This window comes from Gadus chalcogrammus, chromosome 4, assembly GCF_026213295.1.
Source record: "Gadus chalcogrammus isolate NIFS_2021 chromosome 4, NIFS_Gcha_1.0, whole genome shotgun sequence".
NCBI lineage: Eukaryota > Metazoa > Chordata > Actinopteri > Gadiformes > Gadidae > Gadus > Gadus chalcogrammus.
In genome coordinates, this window is record NC_079415.1 from 35,967,867 (window position 1) to 35,992,563 (window position 24,697).

Sequence of the window (24,697 nt, forward strand, 5' to 3'; positions counted from 1 at the left end):
TCAGCCACACCCTAACCAGTAGGAGAAGAGATCAGACCCAAGGTTGAGCTTAAGTGACTGTCCTTATCCTTCATACAATCAATCATCGTCTGACTTGCTCTCTCTCCTTTCCGTCTCACCATGTCGATCAGTTCACGTGCCTGGTCCGCTCTGTCCTTCTGGTTCATCACAAAGTCCTTTTCCTCAGAATTGAGGACTTTATGTTGCAAAAGGTCATCCAGGAGACCTTTGATAATTGGGTCTGAAACTCTCTTCACGAATTCAAGACGGATCCTGAAAAGCTCCTCTGGAAGAGAAATCATAAGGCAATATAAAATGACGGTGTGCAAACATGATAGTTGATTAATTAAATTCTTCTTTATTTGGGTAAATATAAAACCATTCACCGTCACACCAGCTGGGCCCCTCATAAAATAAAATAATAAAATTGACAACATTTATGATCGATCATTTAAATCTTGTCTCCAGTTCAGATCAATGTCTATGCATTCCATAGGCAAGGCATTTTCAAAAGTGAATTGTTGGTCCTTTGCACATTGTGTATTTGCGTGGAACGTGGATTTGCGCCGATTCCATATTCTTTCCTTTTTTCCTCACACACATCCTTAAGGCTACTTGCTGATTTTTTTATTGGTTAAAATATTTTCTTTGACATTACGAATTCCTCATCAACAATTGAATGCAGAGAATAATACTTTTTTCTACCACTAATGCCAGGGTCGGCATTAGTTCAAATTGGCAATAGAGACATAACTGCAGTGGTAACATTGTTTAACTCAACTCACCTGCTACAGGCTGTGTTGCAATGGAGGTAGCTGGAGGGCTGGATGTTGCTTGAACTGCAGTCATTCCACTGCATATATGGGGCGGCAGTAGCTCAGGTGGTAGAGCGGGTTGGCTGGTAACCGGGTTGCTGGTTCGATCCCCGGCTTCACCAAGCAGAGTGTCGAGGTGTCTTTGACAAAGCACCGAACCCTGACTGATGTCGCGATGTGATGTTGAATCCAGACATCCTGCTGATGCTGGAACAGAGACTTCCAACTCTCCAGCAGAAGCGCCCCAAGGCCATGAAATGCGCCGAGCGGGAACAAATGATGATGATGATGATATAATGTAGCCCTGTACAAATTAAATTGATAGAATTTGACTAAGAACTACATTCAATTAGGGCTGGGCGATTAATCTAATTTTGATCGCAAATTCGCTTTGAGCGTCAAACGATCACAAAACTAACATACACAAGTTTTTTTATTTAATATTTTGTAGAAAGGGCAGAACAGCTGGATACATTTGACCCTTTTGTGTATTTCTTTAAGGCGAAATTTCAAAGTTCTCAGTTAGTTTTTTTTGGGAGGGACATACTGAATAAATACAACATGCTCTCAAATCAAAAATAGTCGTTTGAATAATCGTGATTTCAATATTGACCAAAATAATCATGATTATGATTTTCCCATAATCGAGCAGCCCTACATTCAATTAGTAAATAACTAACGTTCAACAATAATAACTCGGAAATAGTTTCCTGCAGGAAATGTGGTGTGTGCAAAGTGAGGTTGAAACATGTTTTAATTAAGCCACGCACAGCGGAAGTGAGTGTGTGCGGTAGTATCTTGGAAAAGTATGCTATTGATCTTATCCCTTCACATCTAGTTAATCGAGATAACCTCACAAAATGATGAGGCTTGTACCGTTGAACTCTCAGTCTCAGCTTTCCTATGACATTTCGTTTGTGTAGATAGCATGACATAATACAGTGCTTAACACATAATAAACCACCCAATCAGGCAACAATGCCTGCACGTCCTCCACGCTCTTACCTCAGCGTAGATCATGAGACCAACTGAAAACGAAAGGCGATTTGAAACTAAATGATTCTGAATAAATTATATATGATATCGAAATTCTGTGTGTAGATTTGATAAATGGTTTGAACGAAGGTATACGGTTGAAAATGTATTTAGTTACGATGTCTTAAGTAGTTGAAGTGTCAGAAGTGTCATTGACTTACATTGTAGAAAAAACGGATTAAAAAGCGTATAATAGAATTCCATAGACTTGGTCTCTCCTCGCTGGGCCAATCATCTAGAATTTGCACGATAAAAGGTAATCAGAGTCTTAAGATGCAAACCACAAAAAACATTTGAATTGTGTCCATATGTTACCTTCTCTGATTGTAACATTCAAAAAAGGTTGGTCACAGTCTGTGTCCTTGAGAAACAATTTGAAAGGAGGAAGATTCCCGAAGCGTGCTACAAATAAGCCTTTCAACGCTAACACTGCAGTGGTGAATTCTAGATTCTGTGAACACACACAAGCACATTCATTTTCATTTTCATTGCAGGATTAAGTACATGCAAATGAGAATCGAAATAAATATAACCTGAATGTGGGACAATACATACCGGGGGATCAATCTGTCCTTCTGGCTCACTTTCGAGGCAGTAGAACTTTTCTTCCAGCCTACAGGTGAAATGTTTGAATGTTTCTGTAATCTTGAAGCCATTCTTCCTGGAAATGAGCACCTGTTCTTCAATATCCTGCAAACAGGAACAGATGGTCAGAGATAGAGAGAGAGAGGAAGAGTGAGAGGGAGGTATTAATATATGAGATGTTAGTTATTTTCGAGATAGCAGATCAACGATAGCCTAGTGCACTCTAGCCTGTTATTGGCTAGCCCACTCCAACCTATCAGTCTATCAAAGTTCAGCATAGCCTAGTTCAGCCCAGCCTAGTTTATCCCAGCTTGGCCCAGCACAAATAAGCTCATCTTGGCCTAGCCCAGTTTAGTGTAGTGTGTCCGTCTATCCATGAATGTGTTTATGAACACACAGGGACTCTCGTTCCATCACTGGTTGGTCTATTTTGCTTCATTACCTTGATCTCAGACAGGGTGTTCAAGGACAAAAACACAAAATATTTTTTGTGGCCCAGCTCCTTGTAAACCATCACCAAACCGTGGTTTAGTGATGGCTTTGGTGCTGGCTGGTGCTCCTCATGCTGACTTCTCGGAATGATGACACCCATGGGAGAAAGCGAGGACACGCGCCATTTAACATGGCTCGCCGTGAAGTCCACCGTCGACTCAATGTTGTCATGCCGTTTCTTTACATGCAGAACACTGAAGCTCTGCTCATGCTCAGGTTCTGTTGAAACGTTAACGTAACAAAACTTTATTCTGGCTGGCTCGGGAATACTCAGTCAGATTGTAAAGTAAATTAAAACATTACATTACTAGTTCATGTTCTTGCAACAATTATGTAATTGCTTGATTGATTGGCATTACTTTGCATATTTTGTCAATTTAAAATAATACAAATATGATTTTAAGTTATCATGGGCTGAGGCAGACCAATTTGAAACCAAAACATTCACAAAATGTTTGGTCAACAAAACAATGCCAAAGCATCCATGCACACAGAGATTCAAGTATTCGGCTTATGAATCACCCCCCAACCCACAGCGCGTGTTCTTACCAGCAAGGCACAAAGAGTGGGGGAAATGGATAAACTTGAGCACAGATGGATCCTTGTCGACCACATGCACATCATAAATCGATCCAGCAGGTCTCCAGGAGTTCTTGAGGCACTCAGAGAATTGGAACCAGGACAGGACCGAGTAGCGGACCAGAGCCTGCTCCGACACTTCAAACACCAGACCTGTAGACGAACACTCAAAGGTCCCCTCGCCTTCCAGCTGTACCCTAACACACACACACACACACACACACACACACACACACACACACACACACACACACACACACACACACACACACACACACACACACACACACACACACACACACAGCAACAGAAAATGTTTGTGGTTGTGACCATATTATTCTGATAACCCCATGGGACTGATGTCATGACCGAATGTTATGGAGTCAGAACAGTCTCATTATTAATGAATGCACAGAGAAGGATTCACAAATGTATTTTGTGATTTATATATAAATTACTCTCTTCTCACAAATACATTTCAATGCACACACAAATGGATATCGGCATGTATAAATGTAAAATAAATCCATAAACAAAAATAAGTTTCACAAACATATTTCTGATCCACACACAAATATGTCTTGTTTTAAATAAAGGTAATATAAATCCATAAATATATTAATTTAAAAAAGATTTGCAATTTTCATCAAAAATGTATTTGGATGTTGTTACATTTATGTACAAACTGTTAAACTTGAATTTACAAGACGCTTTTCATTTGTGAGCTTGTTTGCATTTGTGTGTGAAACTGTCTGCATTTATGTGTGGATTTTTGAGACTCTCCTGACGTCGCTAGATTCACAAATGCATTTTTTTCAACAAGGAACTCTTTGTAGCCAATCAGATGCCTCCCTCGTTTTCAGCCAATCACATGGCTGCAGTTCCAACCTCTGAGTCCAGCCTCCGAGCCTCCCGGTTCTCTGTCAAATGTCTACTCTATCGGAAAGAACATGGTTTTTTGAATGATCGTACATAACAATCTCTAGGTGGTGAAGAAGTAAATGCTGCGTCACGACACTTTTTCCATCTAATTTCGACTGGGTTTTGGGATTATCGGTGCCGTTAAAGTAGTAAACGGCACCGACGTAAAAACCCAGTCACAGCAGTCATGTGGTTGACTGAAAACGAGGGAGGCATCTGATTGGCTACAGAGACTTCCTTGTTGAAAAAAATGCATTTGTGAATCTAGCGACGTCAGGAGAGTCTCAAAAATCCACACATAAATGCAGACAGTTTCACACACAAATGCAAACAAGCTCACAAATGAAAAGCGTCTTGTAAATTCAAGTTTAACAGTTTGTACATAAATGTAACAACATCCAAATACATTTTTGATGAAAATTGCAAATCTTTTTTAAATTAATATATTTTTGGATTTATATTACCTTTATTTAAAACAAGACATATTTGTGTGTGGATCAGAAATATGTTTGTGAAACTTATTTTTGTTTATGGATTTATTTTACATTTATACATGCCGATATCCATTTGTGTGTGCATTGAAATGTATTTGTGAGAAGAGAGTAATTTATATATAAATCACAAAATACATTTGTGAATCCTTCTCTGTGCATTCATTAATAATGAGACTGTTCTGACTCCATAGAATGTCACTCACTCGAAGCTCCACTTAGACATCCTTCTTGGGGTAACCTTCTCATAATCAGGACTCTGTAAAAACACAGAAACAAAGAGCAATACTTGTAATTTTCTCAACTTTAAGTAATGTACATTTAATGTAAAGGTATGTATTTTGTTGAAATTCACCTGCTGAGCTGCTTTACATTCTTCACAATGTGACTTGAAGTGCATCCCCTCTGTCAGGATAAATAATTAATGTCAGTAACAAAACCGACAGCATGTCCAGTGAAAGAGTAATGTGTACATTAAGCCCTCCAATAACAGTTGGCCTCATGGTACACTGGCAGGCAGCATTCCTGGTTCAGTGAACCTGGATATATTTTTTAACACCCAGTGAAATACTTCTGTTGTCAGATGACAAAAAGACAAAACAAGAAGAGAGAGCCAGAAGGAAGTATGGAGAAACCTGGAGGTATATATTGTGAGGGAAGAACCAGAAGAACGCAGACTCTTACCATCATCATCCCTGTCCATCAAATACATGCTTGCTATGTCTTTGTTGAGACTCATCCCTGTGAAAAGGAGAACAATGAATCTCTGAAATGTCTGAAAGCACTCAACCAATCATGGGGAGTTTAGTTAAAAGCTAAACGTACGGCTTATTTCAATATGCAAACATACCTGAGCTACTGCTTTCCACTTTTGACGGTGAATCTGCAACAACACGCAAACTATTCATCACAATGATGACGGCTGTGTCTATGTGGTGGTGGGCTGTGTCTCTGTGGTGGTGGTGGGCTGTGTCTATGTGGTGGTGGTGGGCTGTGTCTATGTGGTGGTGGGCTGTGTCTATGTGGTGGTGGGCTGTGTCTATGTTGTGGTGGTGGGCTGTGTCTCTGTGGTGGTGGGCTGTGTCTCTGTGGTGGTGGGCTGTGTCTCTGTGGTGGTGGGCTGTGTCTCTGTGGTGGTGGGCTGTGTCTATGTGGTGGTGGGCTGTATCTATGTGGTGGTGGTGGGCTGTGTCTATGTGGTGGTGGGCTGTGTCTATGTGGTGGTGGTGGGCTGTGTCTATGTTGTGGTGGGCTGTGTCTCTGTGGTGGTGGGCTGTGTCTATGTGGTGGTGGGCTGTGTCTATGTGGTGGTGGTGGGCTGTGTCTATGTTGTGGTGGGCTGTGTCTCTGTGGTGGTGGGCTGTGTCTATGTGGTGGTGGGCTGTGTCTATGTGGTGGTGGTGGGCTGTGTCTCTGTGGTCATGAGCATTTCTGAAATTGTCATCCCAGAATTCCTTATTTTGTGCGAGTCAACGCAACGCAATGTATGCTTGATCTGAAACTCGCCTACTCTTGGCCTCTGAGGACAAAGCAGCGAGCTTCAAGCGATGATGACGCGACTTAATGGAGGGGTGTCTCATTTCTTAGGGGAACGTTTTACGCACGCACCCACGCACGCACGCACACAAGCTGTTTATGAGTGAGGTGGGTCGAAAGAGATATTGGCAAAACTTGTACATAGAGGTAATAGAGGTGCCCTCTAGGTAAATGGCAAGTTTCAAGATTTTGCTCCCTTCTGAAGCTGACTTAATTTGCAGATCTAGAAATTGTCATAACTCCGCCATTTTTTATGATTCAGAAATCGTGCTAAACTTAAAGGACAAATTCGGTGTAAAATGGATCTGGGATATGTTTACTATGATAACGAGTTGGAATGTTTGTTTGGGAGCGAAAAAGCGCCTATAGACGCATTCTTAAGTTGGCTGTTTTTAGCCGATTCTACCAAAACGCTATAAACTTGGAACGATGGGGGCATTTGTTAAGGTAAAAACTAAATCGCTATTTTAAACCACTTAAAAGGCTAGAAGTAGCGCCTTTTAAGTGGTGACTTTGTAAGTGTACAGATTGTTTATTAAAAAGGACATTTTATGCACACAATACCATCAGTAGTTCACCCGTCGACGCCATCTTGTTTTTAAGACTCGATAAGTAGATTGGCGAACACAGAGCTTGCGTGTTGCTGAAGGATGTCACAATCTCTGCGTTCGTCTATCTACCTATGGTGCTCCAAAACGAACGTTCAAACTCCTTATCATACCAAACATATCCCAAATCCATTTTAGAACGGATGTGTCCTTTAAGATCAGTCGATAGATCATGTGTACGACATTTTGGGTCATTCTGAGTTTTGGTTTATTCTGAGAAAGAAATACCCAAAAAGGACACTTTACAGCTAAATCTATTCTGACAGACATTATTATGGTTCCAAGAAGCGGAAATGTTAAGCATGTGGTTAAACATTCCCAGAAATATATATATTTTTTTATTAATTTATAATAAAATGCCTTATAGTTTAGATATTAATAAAATAACTAGAATTTAGAATATAATAAAAAATACACACATATTAAGGTGTTATTCTGGCGAAGATTTAACCAAATATTAAGGTGTAATTCTGGCGAAAATTACATTTAAAAAAAGATTATTTGATCTGTTTTTCTGCATGAAAACAGATCAAATTAGCCATCCAGACTTATTTTTTGTTGATCAACCAGTATAGAGCATACGCGGAGCAACGCTAAGAGCCCAAATGGCTAACAGTGCATTGGCTAAAGGTGGTGCGCCGAACGCTTCCAAATCAGCATTTTTAATCACTAATATCTCTCAGAATAGCACCAAACCCCTGCAGTAGCATGACTAGACCATACACATAAAACAAAGCATCACAACTTAGTTAGCGTACCGGGAGTTTATTAAAAACGACTGTTTTACATGTTTGTGCCTCACTGGTAGGTCCATCTTTACAGGAAGTTCATACAAGTTGATTACCGATAAAGAAGTAAAGTTTTGGTATTTATAATTCATACAGTTTATAATTATAGACAATGTCTAGTGAGTGTTGACACAGAAATGAAATAAGTGGCATATGTAAGTTACAGACAAAATATTTTTTCTGTTGTTTTATGTGTATGGTCTACTCATTCTTCTGTAGAGGTTTGGTGCTATATTGTGAGATATTAGTGGATATTAGTGCATTGGCCCCTAGCCAATCCAAGCGTTGCTCCGGGCAACCTATATACTGGTAGATCAACAAAAAAAGAAAGCTCTGGACGCCTTATTTGATCTGTTTTCATTCAGAAAAAGACCCCGGGTTACATTTTCGCTGGACTTACACTTTAACTAATATTAATAATGTTAGTATCATGATCATCGTATAATCATGATCATCATACAAATTATTAATCAATAATAATACCTATTGGATGTTATACAAGTAGGATTAAATGTGATGCTGATATTATTAAAATACATAAGATACCTGTCAGCAGCCATCATCTTCATTCCCAGTAGGATCTGAATGAACGGACGCTACCTCCTTTTGTGTGGATGGACTTTCCACATCAAAAGTTAGGGTGTGTTGTGATAAATCAAACTAAACAAAAACTTACACTTGTATAGAGCTGTTTTCAGCCTCCACACTCCACCGTGCTCCACACTGGGGGGGAAACAAAGTGAGAGCAGCATGTTGAAACATTCACCTTCATCATCTGCTGTCTCATCACGTTCTACACAACATGAGTGACAGCTGCCTCTTCAAACCACTTCATCTAGCAGCGGCTTGAATCCTTGTAGGAGACTTTGTCCCTGAGTGGTGAGCTGTCCTCTCCATACCTGAGAGTGTCCAGTCTCCAGCGTGGATCCTTCAGTCCAGCAGAGAGCAGCGCAGCTCCAGAGACTCCTGGGTGATTGTAGCTCAGGTCCAGCTCTCTCAGATGGGAGGGGTTGGAGCTCAGAGCTGAGGCCAGAGAAGCACAGCCTTCCTGTGTGACCAGGCAGCCAGACAACCTGCACACACACACACACACACACACACACACACACACACACACACACACACACACACACACACACACACACACACACACACACACACACACACACACACACACACACACACACACACACACAGAGACACAGACACACTGTTCAATGTCTTCTGATGTGTAACTTGTCAAAGTCGAATGTAGTTCCCCACTAGGGGAGATTAGGATGCAGCCAGGTATCAACAGGACACACTTATGGTCAATGGCGGTTCTACGTTGGTTACACCCCGGGCAGGACCCCCTCCGGGCGCCCCTCAAAAAACTAAATGTTGGCCGAGAACACAAAGTTTTGTGTTATATATACTTCTTCTTTTTGATGGGAGAGGGACACAAACAGACATGTTTGTATCAAATGGATGATGGTGGGTGGCGATTCTAGTTTACCGTGTCATGTTGGGGCAGGGCAGCTCAGCGACCGCGGTCCTCCGTATGTTTATCACATTACCCTGCAGGCTTCAATAAGGATTTCAGTCCACGCTAACAGTGGATCCTCCGATCCCCCCCTTGTTGTTCCATTTGGGAGACCCAGAGGTGAACAGTCCCCCGCGCCCCCCTCCCCTTTCCCCTTCACACAGCTTCTGTGACGGCACCTTCTCAGCAAACAGGGGCGCCTGCACTGCAGCTGCAGGGGGCGCCAATGTGCCAATTCCCCTCACAGTGATATGATAGATCATAGAAATCTGCGTGGCTTAAACCGCCACTGCTTGTGGTGTAACTGTAACTGTGGTGTAAACTGACCTGAGAGTTTCCAGTGTACAGTGTGGACTCCCCAGTCCAGCAGAGAGCAGCTTCACTCCTGAATCCTGCAGATCATTGGTACTCAGGTCCAGCTCTCTCAGACTAGAGGAGTTGGAGCTGAGAACTGAGGCCAGAGCTTCACAGCATCTCTCTGACAGATGACAGCCATTGAGCCTGCACACAAAATAAACACAACCTGTTAGGAACTGTAATTAAATTATAGGAGAATTATGACCAGTTTTTTTAAATACATGAAATAATAAATAATATGAATAACCTGGATCTTAAAATATCAAGACAAAGATTTCACACAGATGTTAAATTAACTCCTAACAAAAATTATCATTATACTTCACTTAAACATAGTTTTATTAATAGGTTGTTATTAAACTTTATTTAACAACTCTAAACCGCACTTTACTGTCTGACTACATGATAATCAGAATAATAATATTATGCAACATACACATTATACCATCATTAACAAACTAAGAATATAATGTGTACCTAAACTGTCATTCCAACAAAGATATAAATATGTTGAGTTATTCTTATGAAAACAATGTATTTATGACCTAACCTTTCTGGGTGTAAATCTGTTAAATGTCTTCTGATTTTGAACCTTTTGGTGTTATTGTTTGACCATTGGGTAAAACTGACCTGAGAGTTTCCAGTGTACAGTGTGGACTCCCCAGTCCAGCAGAGAGCAGCTTCACTCCTGAATCCTTCAGATCATTGGTACTGAGGTCCAGCTCTCTCAGACTACAGGAGTTGGAGCTGAGAACGGAGGCCAGAGCTTCACAGCATCTCTCTGACAGGTGACAGTCATTCAACCTACACAAACAATAAACACAACCTGTTAGGAACTGTGATTAAAGTAACGTAGATATTTTAATTTTAACATAATGAAGGACTCATGTTGAAATCTTTAATTAGATATGTTTTATGAATTTAACTAATATAAACTAGTCAATACTTCAGATCCTTCTGTTAATTCAATATTGGCTGTAAAATCTATAATATTGAAGAGTTTTTTGTAGTGTTTGAGACTCATTTTGTATATTAATTTGCCTTTTATTGTAGTATTATGTATTTTATGTATTATATTGTAATACATGTTATGGTACATCTTCAGAGATGTTTTGTATATTAGGTTTACAACCAGCGGCGCGCAAGGTGGGGGGCGGGGGTAGCGGGGGCTTAAGCTTCTCCTGGAAAAGGCTGAGCCCCCTCCAAGCCCCCCCTCCACAAACCTCAAGTCATATTGTTAAGACAAATATTAATGGTCAAAATATGTTTTTAATAATAATGTGGCGAGCAGCACTGTAACGACCAGACAGGAGCCCAAGTTGAGAGAGTTTACAACTCTCGTGGCCCATACTCCGCATGACCCTGAGAGAGACATTATGTAAACACACCTGACACACACCTGATACACACATCCGATCGCCCACAACCACGACTGCCTTGTTGCCGCCGACCCTCCCAGGATCCGTTGCAGCACTTGGCGACCACGGCCGTGATCGCCACAATAATATAATATTATATATATATATTTATTATTATAAGAAGACATCGAACTGACTTATCTGTAACAAAACGGAACTATGATATCATATTTTTCATTTGTGTAAGTTGATGACCGTTGCTGCTTATTGAGTGATTTGATTAGTTGATTCGTATCATATTGTAGTGTGTAGTAGGGCTGGGCGATATGGACCAAAAGTCATATCTCGATACATTCAAGCAGAATGTCGATATAAGATAATATCAATGTTTTGTTGACGCAATAACATAGTTGCTGTTGCCGCGCTCCAATTCGTAATTCTACATCGGTGGCTTCGCTGTGCTCGTTAACCTGCCTTGCTGATGGGGGGGGGGGGGGGAGTTAGGCTGCCCATATAGGTTAAAGGTTTAACCTATAAGTTAGTTACCGTGGAGTTACCGTTATTACCATACCTACCTACCGTCTGGATTTACCAGATGGTTGAATAAACTGTGGACCAGACACTGCCTCCGCCTCGTATTTGAGAACATTACAATATAATATATAATATCACGGCCAAAAGCTGTGTGCGCCTCTGGAATATTATGAATCGTATCAGCTGCGTTGGGCTCTCCGACCTCTCTGGTTCTTCCACTTTCTCGTCAATCTGAAGCACAGAAATGAATCGCAACACTGAGCTCCGCCGAAGCAGACACACAGCTCCTGCGGAGCTCAGATTGGTTATGATGCCCGGGAGTCCGCAATATTTTTGCCACAAGATTTGAAGCACACTCTACCAAATACCTGATTCTGTCATTCGTCAGACATCTGGTACCCAAAACATTTCCAAACTATGGAGCCATTTGTCTTCTGTTTACATACAAGCTCGTATTTTATGTACCAATATTTATGTTAGGCCTGTATTCCTTTTTGTTTGCCGCTACAATACAAATTTCTACTGTTAAAGACTATTGGTATGGTGGGTTTTAATATTTTTGAAAACCAACCAAAAAAGTGTTTTCTATGTACCTTTTTATATTTATACATTCATATTTTATATTTTGTTGCATGCATAATTTGCACAAAGGTTCTAAATAAAAGGAGAGTGTATAATTCAAAATGTAATACGAAATAGGCCTTTCCATGTGGTCATTTTACATAAACTATTTATTCATTGAATTTACAGAAAATGTGCTATATCGTGATGTATATCGTTATCGGGATATGAATGACCTATATCGGGATATGATATTTTGGTCATATCGCCCAGCCCTATGTCGATATATCGCCCAGCCCTAGTGTGTAGTATTATCTGTTGCGTCAAAATGTATCAGCCCCTGCTATAAACCATCTAGCCCCCGTAGCTTCCGCAATCATAATTCTTTGGCGCTGCTACTGGTTACAACTAATAAATAAATGTTTAAATATCATTTAGCTGGGCGATCTCTACAGAGAATAAAGTACTCTCCTCCTTTGTCTCTTCCCTCTCTCTCCTTTCCTCCGCTCACTCGTGACCTCTCACCCTTTCCAGATGACCCTGAAGTCTCTTTATCAACCCATCCTATTGGTTAAACACAAAGCGTCCATCTAACCGAACTACCGAACAAGGTAAGGTTAGTGGGTTATTACTAATAAACGTATATTTATCATTGTATCCTTCACATCAATAATTACTTATTTTTAAATCTAGCTACATATTTAATTACAGCTGTAATCAACTATTAATAAATAATATTACAACAATATTAATTCATGGCATTCCTTATTTCATTTTTCATAATAGAGCTTTTAAAATTGACTTTTCAACCTGGTTACACAATATAACATTATGTATATGGAGATAAATGTTAAGGATAAAGGTAACCTCAAAAGATGTTTTTTATGTTATAAATTTTAAATTCTACTATTGTATTTTAAATATACAGTATATATATTGTATATTGTGTTGTGTGTATTGTGAAATATGTTATTAGTTAACTTACAGAGATGTTCTGGAGGCTTTGACCACTGGCAGCAGCCTCAGAAGACCCTCCTCTGAAGCAGAGTATTTCTTCAGGTCAAACACGTCCATCTCCTCTTCTGATGTCAGTAGGATGAAGGCCAGAGCTGACCACTGAGCAGGAGAGAGAGATTCTGTGGAGAGACTTCCTGATGTCAGGTACTGTTCGATCTCCTTCACTAGAGAACGGTCGTTCAGCTCATACAGGCAGTGGAACAGATTGATGCTTCTCTCTGGAGAGAGATCTCCTTCTATCTTCTCCTTGATGTAAGACACTGTTTCTGTATTGGTCAGTGAGCTAGTTAATGTCTGTCCCAGCAGACCTCGTAGGACAATCTGATTGGTCTCCAGAGAGAGGCCCAGGAGGAAGCGGAGGAACAAGTCCAGGTGTCCGTTCTCACTCTGTAAGGCCTTGTCCGCAGCACTCTGGTAGAGGAGGAGGAGTTTATCTTCTCGAAAGGTGGGTGGTTCTTCTGCGAGCAGATTGACACCATCATTGATTAAGGACAGAAATACATAAAGGGCAGCCAGAAACTCCTGGAGGCTCAGATGGACAAAGCAGAACACCCTGTCCTGGTACAGCCCTGACTCCTCTTTAAAGATCTGGGTAATCACTACTGAGTACACTGAGGCTGCTCTGATATCGATGTCACACTCTGCCAGGTCTGCCTCGTAGAAGATCAGGTTGCCTTTCTCCAGCTGGTTAAAAGCAAGTTTTCCTAGAGAAACAATGATCTTCTTGCTCTCTGGACTCCAGTGTGGATCTGTTTGAGCTCTCCCATGGTACTTCCTGTCCCCCTGTCTGGACTGAATCCAAAGGAAGTGGATGTAAATCTGAGTCACGACATTGGGCACCTTTTCTCCAATCTGGGATGTTTTGAAGAAGTCGCCCAGAACTGTAGCAGTGATCCAACAGAAGACTGGGACGTGACACATTATGTGGAGGCTTCTTGATTTCTTGACGTGGGAGATGATTGTGTTGGCCAGCGCCTCGTCTCTGAATCTCTTCCTGAAATACTCCTCCTTCTGTGGGTCATCAAACCCCCTCACCTCTGTCACCCTGTCAACACACTCAGCAGGGATCCGATTGGCTGCCGCAGGGCGTGTGGTTATCCAGATGCGAGCGGAGGGAAGCAGGTTGCCCCTGATGAGGTTTGTCAGCAGCACGTCCACCGAGGTCGGCTTTGTGACATCAGTCCAGATCGGGTTGTTCTGGAAGTCCAGAGGAAGTCGACACTCATCCAGTCCATCCAAGATGAAGACAACTTGGAACGGGTCATATCTGTAGATTCCTGCTTCTTTGGTCTCAATAAAGAAGTGATGAAGAAGTTCCACCAAGCTTAACTCGTTCCCTTTCAGTAAATTCAGCTCTCTGAATGTGAGGAGAAATGTGAAGTGTATGTCCTGGTTGGCTTTGTCTTCAGCCCAGTCCAGAGTGAACTTGTGTGTTAAGATGGTTTTACCAATGCCGGCCACTCCAGTTGTCATAATTGTCCTGATTTGTTGATCTTGTCCAGGTAAGGGTTTAAAGATATCTCCACATCTGATTGGTGCTTCTTCCTTGGCCGGTTTCCTGGAAGCTGTTTCAATCAGTCTGACCTCATGTTCCTGGTTGACCTCTCCACTACCTCTCTCTGTGATGTAGAGCTCTGTGTAGACCTCATTCAAAGGTGTTGAAGGTCCTGCTTTAGCGATTCCCTCAAACACACACCAGAGCTTCTTTTTCAAAAGAGACTTGATTTTGTGTTGGCACTCGACAGCAGCAGATCCTACATGAGAATGAACAGAAGACATCAGATAGTGGATGGTGACATCAGTTGAAGCATGTTAGTATTTCCTGTAAAATGATCAACTTCATGATATTTTGTGACTTCATTACTTGTGGTTCGAGAAGCTGGTTGTGACACGGAATGGATACATACTTTTTTTTTTTTTTGTTATTTCCACAGCAGTACAATTGGTCTATTGATAGTAATAATGATAGTGAATCAGTGGAAAGGGACTTCTTATGCTGACATAACAAGATAGTTAATTTGCAATTTATCGTTTAACATTCTTTATCTGATGGACCCACAATAACCCTTATTATCTGGATCATACCAGTTAACCTTATGCCCCACAATAACCCTACATATCTGGATCAAACCATTTGACCTGATACCTCCACAATAACCCTACATATCTGGATCAAACCATTTAACCTGATACCTCCACAATAACCCCACATATCTGGATCAAACCATTTAACCTGATACACAACACTATCCCTTCATATCTGGATCAAACCGTTTAACCTGATACGCCCACAATAAGCCTACATATCTGGATCAAACCATTTAACCTAGGGCCCGACCGATTTATCGGCCTGCCGATTTAATCGGCCGATTATAGCCTTTTTGAAAATAATCGGCATCGGCCAAAAAGACGCAGATTACAACAGATTTTTTTTTTTTTTTCATAAATGTTATTGCGCTTAGTATCCTGCAGATTGCGCTCCTACTCGCCTTGCTAACTAACAACTTTAGCTGGAGTAAAAAAGAGGAGATTGAATTTTACCGTACAACATGAAAGCACGCTCGCTCAGGCAGCTGCGCGCTCACCTCACCAATGTACACAAGACGCGTTGTTTGAGCATGTTGTGCCTGTTTTTCTTTAGGTCCCAGGCCATGTTAATTTGTTATACTGTAGACTCTAACGGTGAGACCATACTGCTCAGCACGCACGTGTTAGTCACTGCTCACGAGCGCAGCACATTGGGAGTTAGTTATTTATTTTACATTTTACATTGCACTCATTTTTGAATGTAAATGTATTCTAAAACACTCAAAGGTTCTGCATTCAATTCACATATTCGTCAAGTGTTTAAAGTATATTTAAGGTATCAAAAACTACGTTTTATATGCTTTTTTTTTAATCGGCCGATTAAATCGTAATCGTAATTTTTCTCTGAAAATAATCGGCATCGGCACTCAAAAATCAATATCGGTCGGGCCCTAATTTAACCTGATACCCCCACAATAACCCTACATATCTGGATCAAACCATTAAACCTGATACCCCCACTATAACCCTAAATATCTGGATCAAACCATTTAACCTGATACCCCCACTATAACCCTAAATATCTGGATCAAACCATTTAACCCCAAAGAGGAAAGATTGTCTCCATATTGAAGTTTGAAATGCATAAGTCTCTAAGGCTAAAGTACCTTAACGAAAAAACATATTTTCAGCATTTGCATATGAAGTACCTAACCTGCGTTCCCATCATATGCTGGTTCATTCCAGCTTCCACCAGTTAATTTATTAGTTGAAAAGACGAATCGATCGCAACAGTTTGGGATTCTGGGATATTCGTTATGTTGACTGCTAGTAATCCAATGCTACGACTTGACTGATGTAGGTCCACAGTTGTCACCCTTTCCGAGATAATTTTCTTTTATGTGAGGGAAAGACGTGACCATCGTGGTGAAAATGAGCGCTCCATCATTAGGAGTAATACTATATATAGATTTAGTATTGCCACTTTAAAAATGGGTGTGAGGGGTTAAGGTGAGGGTTACCCAACTATAAAAGGTATCCTCTCAAACTAGCAATAACACCATTGAGCCAAGGAATACAGCAGCACTAACTAAAACCCATACCTCTCAAAAAAGGTAAAATGTATTGCACACAAATTCAATCCCAAGTGGATGATAATGAATCACTGGATCCCAGTGGATTAAAGGACAAAGAAGCTCCCCTCTAGTCGAACCAAAGCTGGCAGAGACCGTTTCTTTAAAAAGTAGATTCATGGTAACAACTCACCCACACCGGCAGGAGAAGACATCAGACCCAGGGTGGAGCATAAGTGTTCGTCCCTCGTCTTCACACTATCAATCATCGCTTGACTTGCTCTCTCCCCTTTACCGATCACCATGTCGATCAGAGAACGTGCTTGGTCTTCTTTGGTCCTCCCCTCCATCACAGAGTCCTTTACCCATGTACTGAACACCTTCTGCTGCCGAAGGTCATCCAGGAGACCTTTGATAACTCGGTCTGAGACTCTCTCCACGAATTGAGTACGGATCCTTCGAAGCTCCCCTGGAAGAGAAATCGAAAGGCAATATGAAATGACAATGAGCAAACACGATACCTGATTCATTAAACTTGTCTTTATTGGGGTAAAGATAAAATTGTCCAACTTGTTCACTCACAACATAAAAGTCCTTAAAACAAACAACCTTGATAGTTCATTCAAATTTTGTTTCTGGTTCAGATCAATAATTCTAAAAACCCATGCCTATCATACAGCAAAATTCAACAGTTTTTCCCTAGTGCATTAAGATAAACACAGCTGACCTTCCAGTTTATAGTAACGTGGCTTTGCGCCGATTCCATATACTTTCGAATATACTTTGGTTTTTCCCTCACTCTTACTTGAGGCTAAGATTTTTTTGTAGTTAGAATATTTTCTTTGACATTACGAATGTCTACATTACGAATAGTTTCTATTCTATGACGTGTGATTGGGCTAATTTGGACGTCCAGCTGCCATTTTGTTACAGGTTCTGGGTATCCTAGGCATATTTGCTCAACATGAGGAGATACAAATGTCTACATGATTTCATGACTGTAGAAGTAAAAGGTCAGATAATATGTCTATCCGAAGTTTGCAGCTATGTTAACTGCATCTACAGTTAATTGTTTTTCCGCTCCCTATAGCCCAATATGGATACAACTTTGAGGGGTTCATCTTGAACCATTTGCCTTTGACTACACCAAGTTTGATGAGGATTGGTTTAAGGTAACCTTGCCTTTTGGCATTAAGTTAATTTTGGACGATTTTGAGCCATCTTGTTTTGTCAATCAACTTCATTTTACTTGAGCAGTTGGCACTTTGGTCCCAAACAGCAAATAACTTGGTCCCGCTCAAATCAAACATTCCTTCTATGAACTGTTGTGATTTTAGTCACAGGCCACTCACATTTCGATGCCCCGCCCTAATTGAAAATATGTTGACATTATCTTGTTAAGAATTTGAACTTTTTTATTGGACTCAAGATCATAGGCGGGGGTCAATAGAGGGCGCTGGGGCGCCGCCCCTCCGTGAAATAGTCACTTATATCTGCCAACTATTAATAAACTATAATCAATACGAAATAAATCAACAATGATACATAGCGTTTATCCTCCTTTAATTGTGTGATATACTTGTCACTGCCAGAAACCAATTAAATGCGTCTGGACGTCAATGATTTGGGCTAGGCTAGTTATTGGTCATTTGAAATAAAGCCCTCCTCCAAGTCAGGGGCGCCGGCCACATTGAAGGCAATGTAAGCTCGTTAACTTTTTGCTGTCTATCAAGCAGAGACAGCTTTTCTTTGGCGGCGGAGAAAATTTGCCCTCAGGTCGCACCAGTTTGCGCCCCAGGCCAATAGTATCGCTTTTCTTTTTTGTTATCACCACATAATTGGACAATTCAGCGAATCGATCAAATAGGCTACCTCCCTCAGCAGCATTCGCGCAACACAACTACACGGCATGAGAAGAGATAGATCGCTAACTAGCAGAGAGTTGTAAGCACTTTACAACCTTTTCAGTGGAGGAATTGGACTAACCCTAGTTAATTTAGTCTTTCGGCCTGTAGCATATAAACAAAATGAAGCAACTGTCCCATATTTCTAACTGCTTTTGAAGTGAAAAAAATTGACACTATAGGACATGGATCATGATTTGTCTCAATATCAGAATAACAACAATGGGTCAAATAGCAATGGCTTGTGGAATGGCCATAAAGTAGGTCTGTATATGCAGTGTAAGCTTGTCCAGGCCCTGAAAGTTAGGATGTAGGGTATGAATAGTAGGTTAATAGGTAGTGGCCATCCCAAAAATGCACCAAAATACAGGAAATCAAATCTATCACATTAAAAAAAAAATTATGGTGGGGGGCGGGGGAAATCGACCCCCAGACCTCCTGCCTATTACTGTGCCCCACCAACAATTTTGATCACCAGCCGCCACTGATCATAGGAGTCCATTTTGATGTTGATATAAGCTTTTAAGTCTTTACACGTTTTAAACCACACCTTTTTTAGAAGTCAATGGCTCATGGGTGCTTTAATCTCTATTGTACAGACTTCCCTTTATGCCAGATTGATGAAATTGGTCCTAAGATGTTATTTGCTAAAGGATTTTTGTCTAAGTGAAAAAAAACTAGTATCCTTAGGGAATTTAGTGTTTTTGACAAAGTTCAAGATAGTCGTAAATCTATCCAAATAAAGTAATAGGGTCTTGAGGCCTATTTGAGCACCATGAGGATATGCATGTGTGAACAAAGTTTCATGTCTCTTAGTCAATGCGGTGAAGAGATATGTTTGCATTTTTGGACTGTTGCTATAGCGCCACCTTTGGGCCAATCGGTGTAATATTTGTTCTCTGTTAATCTTGAGTCAGCCTCTACAGCTGTAGTAAGTTTTATAAAAAGTGTGCGAGCGGTTTAGGCTGTGTAAGTCAACCGTGGTGGAATAATAATAAAAACACTAACCATTACAACAGGTTGCCTCCGCACTTTGTGCTGGGCACCCTAATAATAAACTCGAGCACACCATATCCCAGCCCTCCAAAACAAAATCTTGTTTTATGGTAAATTATAACGTTGGTTCAATTATTTTTGGAAAAAACAGCTGATACAGCGGTAATAAGTTGTACTTTTAAATCAATGCATCTGCAAACACCGTACAGCAAACACATATTTTCTTGACACAGACATCGTGTACAAGCCCATAACTTTTAGGATGATGAGTATTGAGTATTCGATCGTGAGAAAACATTGTTTTACCGTGAGAGAGGGTTGAAAAGAAAGAATGAAAGCGGGCGCGCGTGTGTGCACCTTTCCGTCTAAACACACGCAAACTAAACACGTAACGCATAATACAGTCCATGACAATTTATATTAACGGGGGGACACATGCATATTATGAACACAAGTTGATAACGATAATTTATACAATACTGGTAAGAAACAATGTTTGTCAATGTATTGCCACGCATCATTAAATAGATCCACAGTTGCGGGAACGGGGCCGCATATCACATGTATCATAAGTTTTCTTTGCCAAAATGTAGGTGTGAATTAGTCCATATTATTTGGCCATAAACTGAGCCATGTGAAGTTTGAAATTCATGTGGTCATGCATTTATCTCATCGAAGTCTGCAAACAAGCTGTCAAAATATCATCTTGTCAGGTTCAAATGCGCTCATGGCTCATAAAGGGGATGGGAGATGGCCCTCTCATTGGTTTAATGCATGTTGCGCCCAAACCACACCTACGGGTATTCAGACCAACCCATTTTAGATTTGGATCGGGCGCAAGAGTCATTTATCCGCCGGTATATAGCAACAGCGCCAGAGAACCGCCCACAAAACCACTTCCGCTTTGCGCTTCTCACTTGCGTTTCACACCGTTAAAATAGGGCCCATTATGTCATTTAGTCTGAACAGAACAAATAATAATCTCCTACTGCTCTTCAAAATGTGTATTTCTGCTCTGTTTTCAAGATAAGAGTCTCTTACGGCCCCCCAATGGGGTCGGCCAGTTCCTTCTGGTTCATCTCCATCAGGCAGAGCTTTGTGATGTACATATCTGGATCAAACCATTTAACCTGAGACCCCCTCTAACCCTACATATCTGGATCAAACCATTTAACCTGAGACCCCCTCTAACCCTATATATCTGGATCAAACCAGTAAATCTGTATAGTTCCCTCTGTCTTCAAAGTAAGAGTCTCTTCTGCTCTTCATGATAATAGTCCCCTCTGTCTTCAAAGTAAGAGTCTCTTCTGCTCTTCATGATAATAGTCCCCACTGTCTTCAAAGTAAGAGTATATTCTGCCCTTCAAAATAATAGTCTCCTCTGTCTTCAAAGTAAGAGTCTCTTACCGCCCCACAGTGTGTCAGCCAGTTCCTTCTTGTTCATCTCCAGCTCTGTTTGATGCTGCTGTACAGACTGAGCACTGGTAACCATTGGCCTCTCTTGGTGTCTGCGGAGAAGACACACACACACACACACACACACACACACACACACACACACACACACACACACACACACACACACACACACACACACACACACACCACACACACAATAATTCTTCTTACAAGGCATTTTTGAGGTGAAAGCATTTTACTTGTTTCCAGCTTTTAAGTCTTTAATTATCTTAAGAAATTAAAATATAAACATACTTAAATAATATACATTTTTACTGATGTTTTTACTCTGAGTAATCTAATGCTTGAAACTAGAATCACAGAATTATAAATCTGTTGGATCAAAACTGACGTAGTGTTGCTTTCGTCAACGAAAATTATGACAAAATATCATCGTCAACGACCCTTTCTCAGGTGAGGAAAACGAGACGAGACGCAACGTAAATGCTGATCATGTGACAATAACTATAATTAAATGTATAATACAATATTGTTGACGAATAAAAACAAGACTAAATGTCTTTTACAAAATTATACTCTAAAACTAGTCGAGAAAAATTGTTTATTTTATTAATTCCCGGGGCTGTATCAGGTTATGTTACTTCCTGAATCCCCGCTCGTCGCGGCAGTATTTAGATTCACAAGACGCGGCTGTGGTGGTAGCGTTAATGAAAACTTAAGGCCCTGTCCACACTAATCCGGGTAAATATAAAAACGTACAACTTGTAACTGAGGATACATAGTACATTGCACAGAGAAATCATCATTTCCATTCCCCCTGCCATTTTTTTTTGGACGAGCGCAAGCTTGTGGCAGCGTCATGGCAGTGTCATGGCAACCAAACGCCATCATATCTGAAAGCCTCCGTCTACCCTGACCACACTACAACGCGAACCCAGCGTTTTCATATTTATCCACCTCAGCGATAGTTTTTGAAAAGTATCGTTTTCAGTGTCGGAATTCGCCGTTCTAATGTGGACGGAACATGTTTGGTTGGTAAAATAAATATGTTGTAAATTCATATCTTGTCTTCTGTGTCTGGAATGGATGTATTCTTGAGTCTATAAGGTAACAATAATGTAATAATAAGATTACCTAGTTTGAATTGTGAAATGGGTTTGGCAAAAATTAAATGTTGGTTTTGTCAAAACTACTAGGTAGCCTACTTATACTATATTGACTGAGTTAAATACAACTGCATTACAAAAAAGTGACTAATACAATTTGCTTTAACTAAAACTAAAATAGTCATGGATTATTCAGACTAAAATAAGACTAAAATGCTCAGACTTTTAGTCGACTGAAACTTGACTAGACTGAAAAGAGTATGAACGTGACTAAAACTAATTAAAACTAAAATGACAGCTTGACACAGACTAGACTAAAACTACAATTAAAACAGGCCGCCAAAAACAACATTACACTGACGTACCAAACTGCTTTGTCAAAGTCAGAGTCTTATTTAAGCATGTTATCTTTTCCTTCTCTGATATTAAGAACAGATAATGACCAAATGGAAGTCACTGTTTTACTGTCAATCTTGACCACAGACAGCAGTCATGTAGACCAAACACAGTACAGAACAAAGACAGAACCCTGTTCATATCAGGGTTCATATCCCTGTTCATATTCATACGAATACATCCTTGGATTTATTAGGAGGCTACACTGTGTCGGGCTGCTATGAGGTCACAATGCTAACGTAGCTGTCGCGGCTATCGCGATCCGGTTTAACCCACCCCCCCCTCCCCTACCATAAGGGTACTGTCGGCGGTGGAAACGCGAGCTGTAACTGAGCTGCGCCGAACCGTACCTTCACTACTCCACCAAGCCGCACCGAACCGACCCGCACCATCCGGTGGAAATGCGCAAATTCTGTTTACTTTGCACTTTCATAAATAAGACATGCTGAATTTTCAGTTTTATAACAGATCGTCTTATTTTGTTTACAAGGTACGGATGGAGTCTGGAGATGATGTTGGGTACTTATTGTTACTGTTTACATCTTAGATTACACTGTTCAGGCTGTTACAGCTAGCTCAGGGGAGAGACTGTATGACAGTAGGGTGTAACAACCTGAGACAATAAAAAATAATTGCCTTCTGCATTCCTACTTGGGGCGGCAATCGTACTTGATTCACAATGCATTTAGCTAACATTGAAAATAGAGCAGTCCGGTTCAACGTCTTTGAAAGACATTGAACCTTCTAACAATAAACCTCTAAAGTCTGCTACAAGCCGTCTTAATATTAATTTCATTCATACGATTCAAACAGCAGAATAAACGGCCTCAGCCATGAGTCAATCCAGCACCAAGTGGTCCTGTGATCGGACGTTGTTATGTTCTGATCAATGATCGGCGGGGCCGCCAGTTGAACAGCCATGATGTATTGGCTGAATCCTCACCTTTTCTGAGGAGGTTGGTGATTTCCATCTTTAAACTGGTCAGGAGGAAGATACATAGACCTGTCACTCCTCCTGGAGACACAGCTGGGTCCAGGGGAGTCTGCTCTCTGCTGCTGCTCTGGGCTTCAACACACACACACACACACACACACACACACACACACACACACACACACACACACACACACACACACACACACACACACACACACACACACACACACACACACACACACACACACACAATAATTCTTCTTACAAGGCTGTTTTTAGGTGAGAGCATTACATTTGTTTCCAGCTTTTAAGTCTTTAATTATCTTAATTAAAAAATATATATACACTTACTTAAATCATTTAACTTGTTACTGATATGTTTTTACTCTGAGTAACCTAATGCTTGGAAAACTAGAATCACAGAATTATAAATCTGTTGGATCAACATTGTACCAAACTGCTTTGTCAAAGTCTTATTTAAGCATGTTATCTTTTCCTCCTCTGATATTAAGAACAGATAATGACCAAATGCAGGTCACTGTTTTCCTGTCCATCTTGACCACAGACAGCAGCCATGCAGACCAAACACAGTAGAGAACAAAGACAGAACCCTGTTCATATCAGGGGAGCCCTACTGTTCAGGTCAGATGTATTGCTCTTCCTGAGTTTCTGGTCTGGCTGTTCACGTTGTGTTTTGAACGTGGCCGATACGACGACTGTGGATCTAGAGTGACGTCAGAGTCACATTACGATACGACTCTTCAACCTGAGGTCTGCTGCTGTTCTGGGCTTCAACACACACACAGCTGTTACTCAGAGTAATGATGGAGTCATGATGTATCACTGCTGAGCTCTGAGATGGATAACAGTCACAGACAGAGAGATCCTCTTCTTACCTTTTAGCTTTGCTCCGACGGCCATGTTCCCCGGACAGAGCGCTCTTAGAGGTAGGACCCCCCTCCTCTCTCTCCTCATCCATAGTAGACTGGAGAAAATACGTTCCGTCCCAAACGGTATAAAGTATAAATGTAAGGGAAGAAACTGAGGTTAAAGTGTTTATACAACAAGTTAATCAGTTGAAAGGTTTTCAAATTGGAGAAAGAAAGGCTCCTCGCTGCGACCGACGGTAGGATGAGGAAGT

The 24,697-nt window shown here is 40.9% G+C and overlaps 1 protein-coding gene across 3 annotated transcripts; it reads right to left on the bottom strand.

Annotated features, from left to right (window-relative positions):
* LOC130380700 (NLR family CARD domain-containing protein 3-like) lies at positions 1–24,697 on the bottom strand. Of its 3 annotated transcripts, XM_056587988.1 has the most exons (20): positions 24,453–24,697; positions 23,563–23,685; positions 21,106–21,206; positions 16,992–17,267; positions 13,168–14,953; positions 10,360–10,533; positions 9,700–9,873; positions 8,750–8,923; positions 8,527–8,573; positions 5,769–5,801; positions 5,603–5,659; positions 5,274–5,323; positions 5,125–5,177; positions 3,477–3,703; positions 2,878–3,146; positions 2,406–2,540; positions 2,166–2,301; positions 2,012–2,085; positions 786–1,119; positions 1–286 (listed from the first exon to the last, which is right to left on the bottom strand). In XM_056587988.1, exons 1-20 carry the CDS (start codon positions 24,533–24,535, stop codon positions 12–14), a joined length of 4,581 nt encoding a protein of 1,526 aa, XP_056443963.1. In that variant the 5' UTR covers positions 24,536–24,697; the 3' UTR covers positions 1–11. The 3 variants fall into 3 exon arrangements, with proteins under 3 accessions (XP_056443963.1, XP_056443964.1, XP_056443965.1); XM_056587989.1 differs by lacking the exon at positions 5,769–5,801; XM_056587990.1 differs by lacking the exons at positions 1–286; positions 786–1,119 and having other exon boundaries at positions 1,281–2,085.

Coding starts and splice junctions, on each gene's coding strand:
- LOC130380700 (XM_056587988.1), bottom strand. CDS start 24,535: ATGGATGAGGAGAGAGAGGAGGGGGGTCCTACCTCTAAGAGCGCTCTG. Junction 21,207..23,562: donor CACCAACCTCCTCAGAAAAG/GTGAGGATTCAG, acceptor TCTTCTCCGCAG/ACACCAAGAGAGGCCAATGG. Junction 17,268..21,105: donor GGCTGACACACTGTGGGGCG/GTAAGAGACTCT, acceptor TTTCTCTTCCAG/GGGAGCTTCGAAGGATCCGT.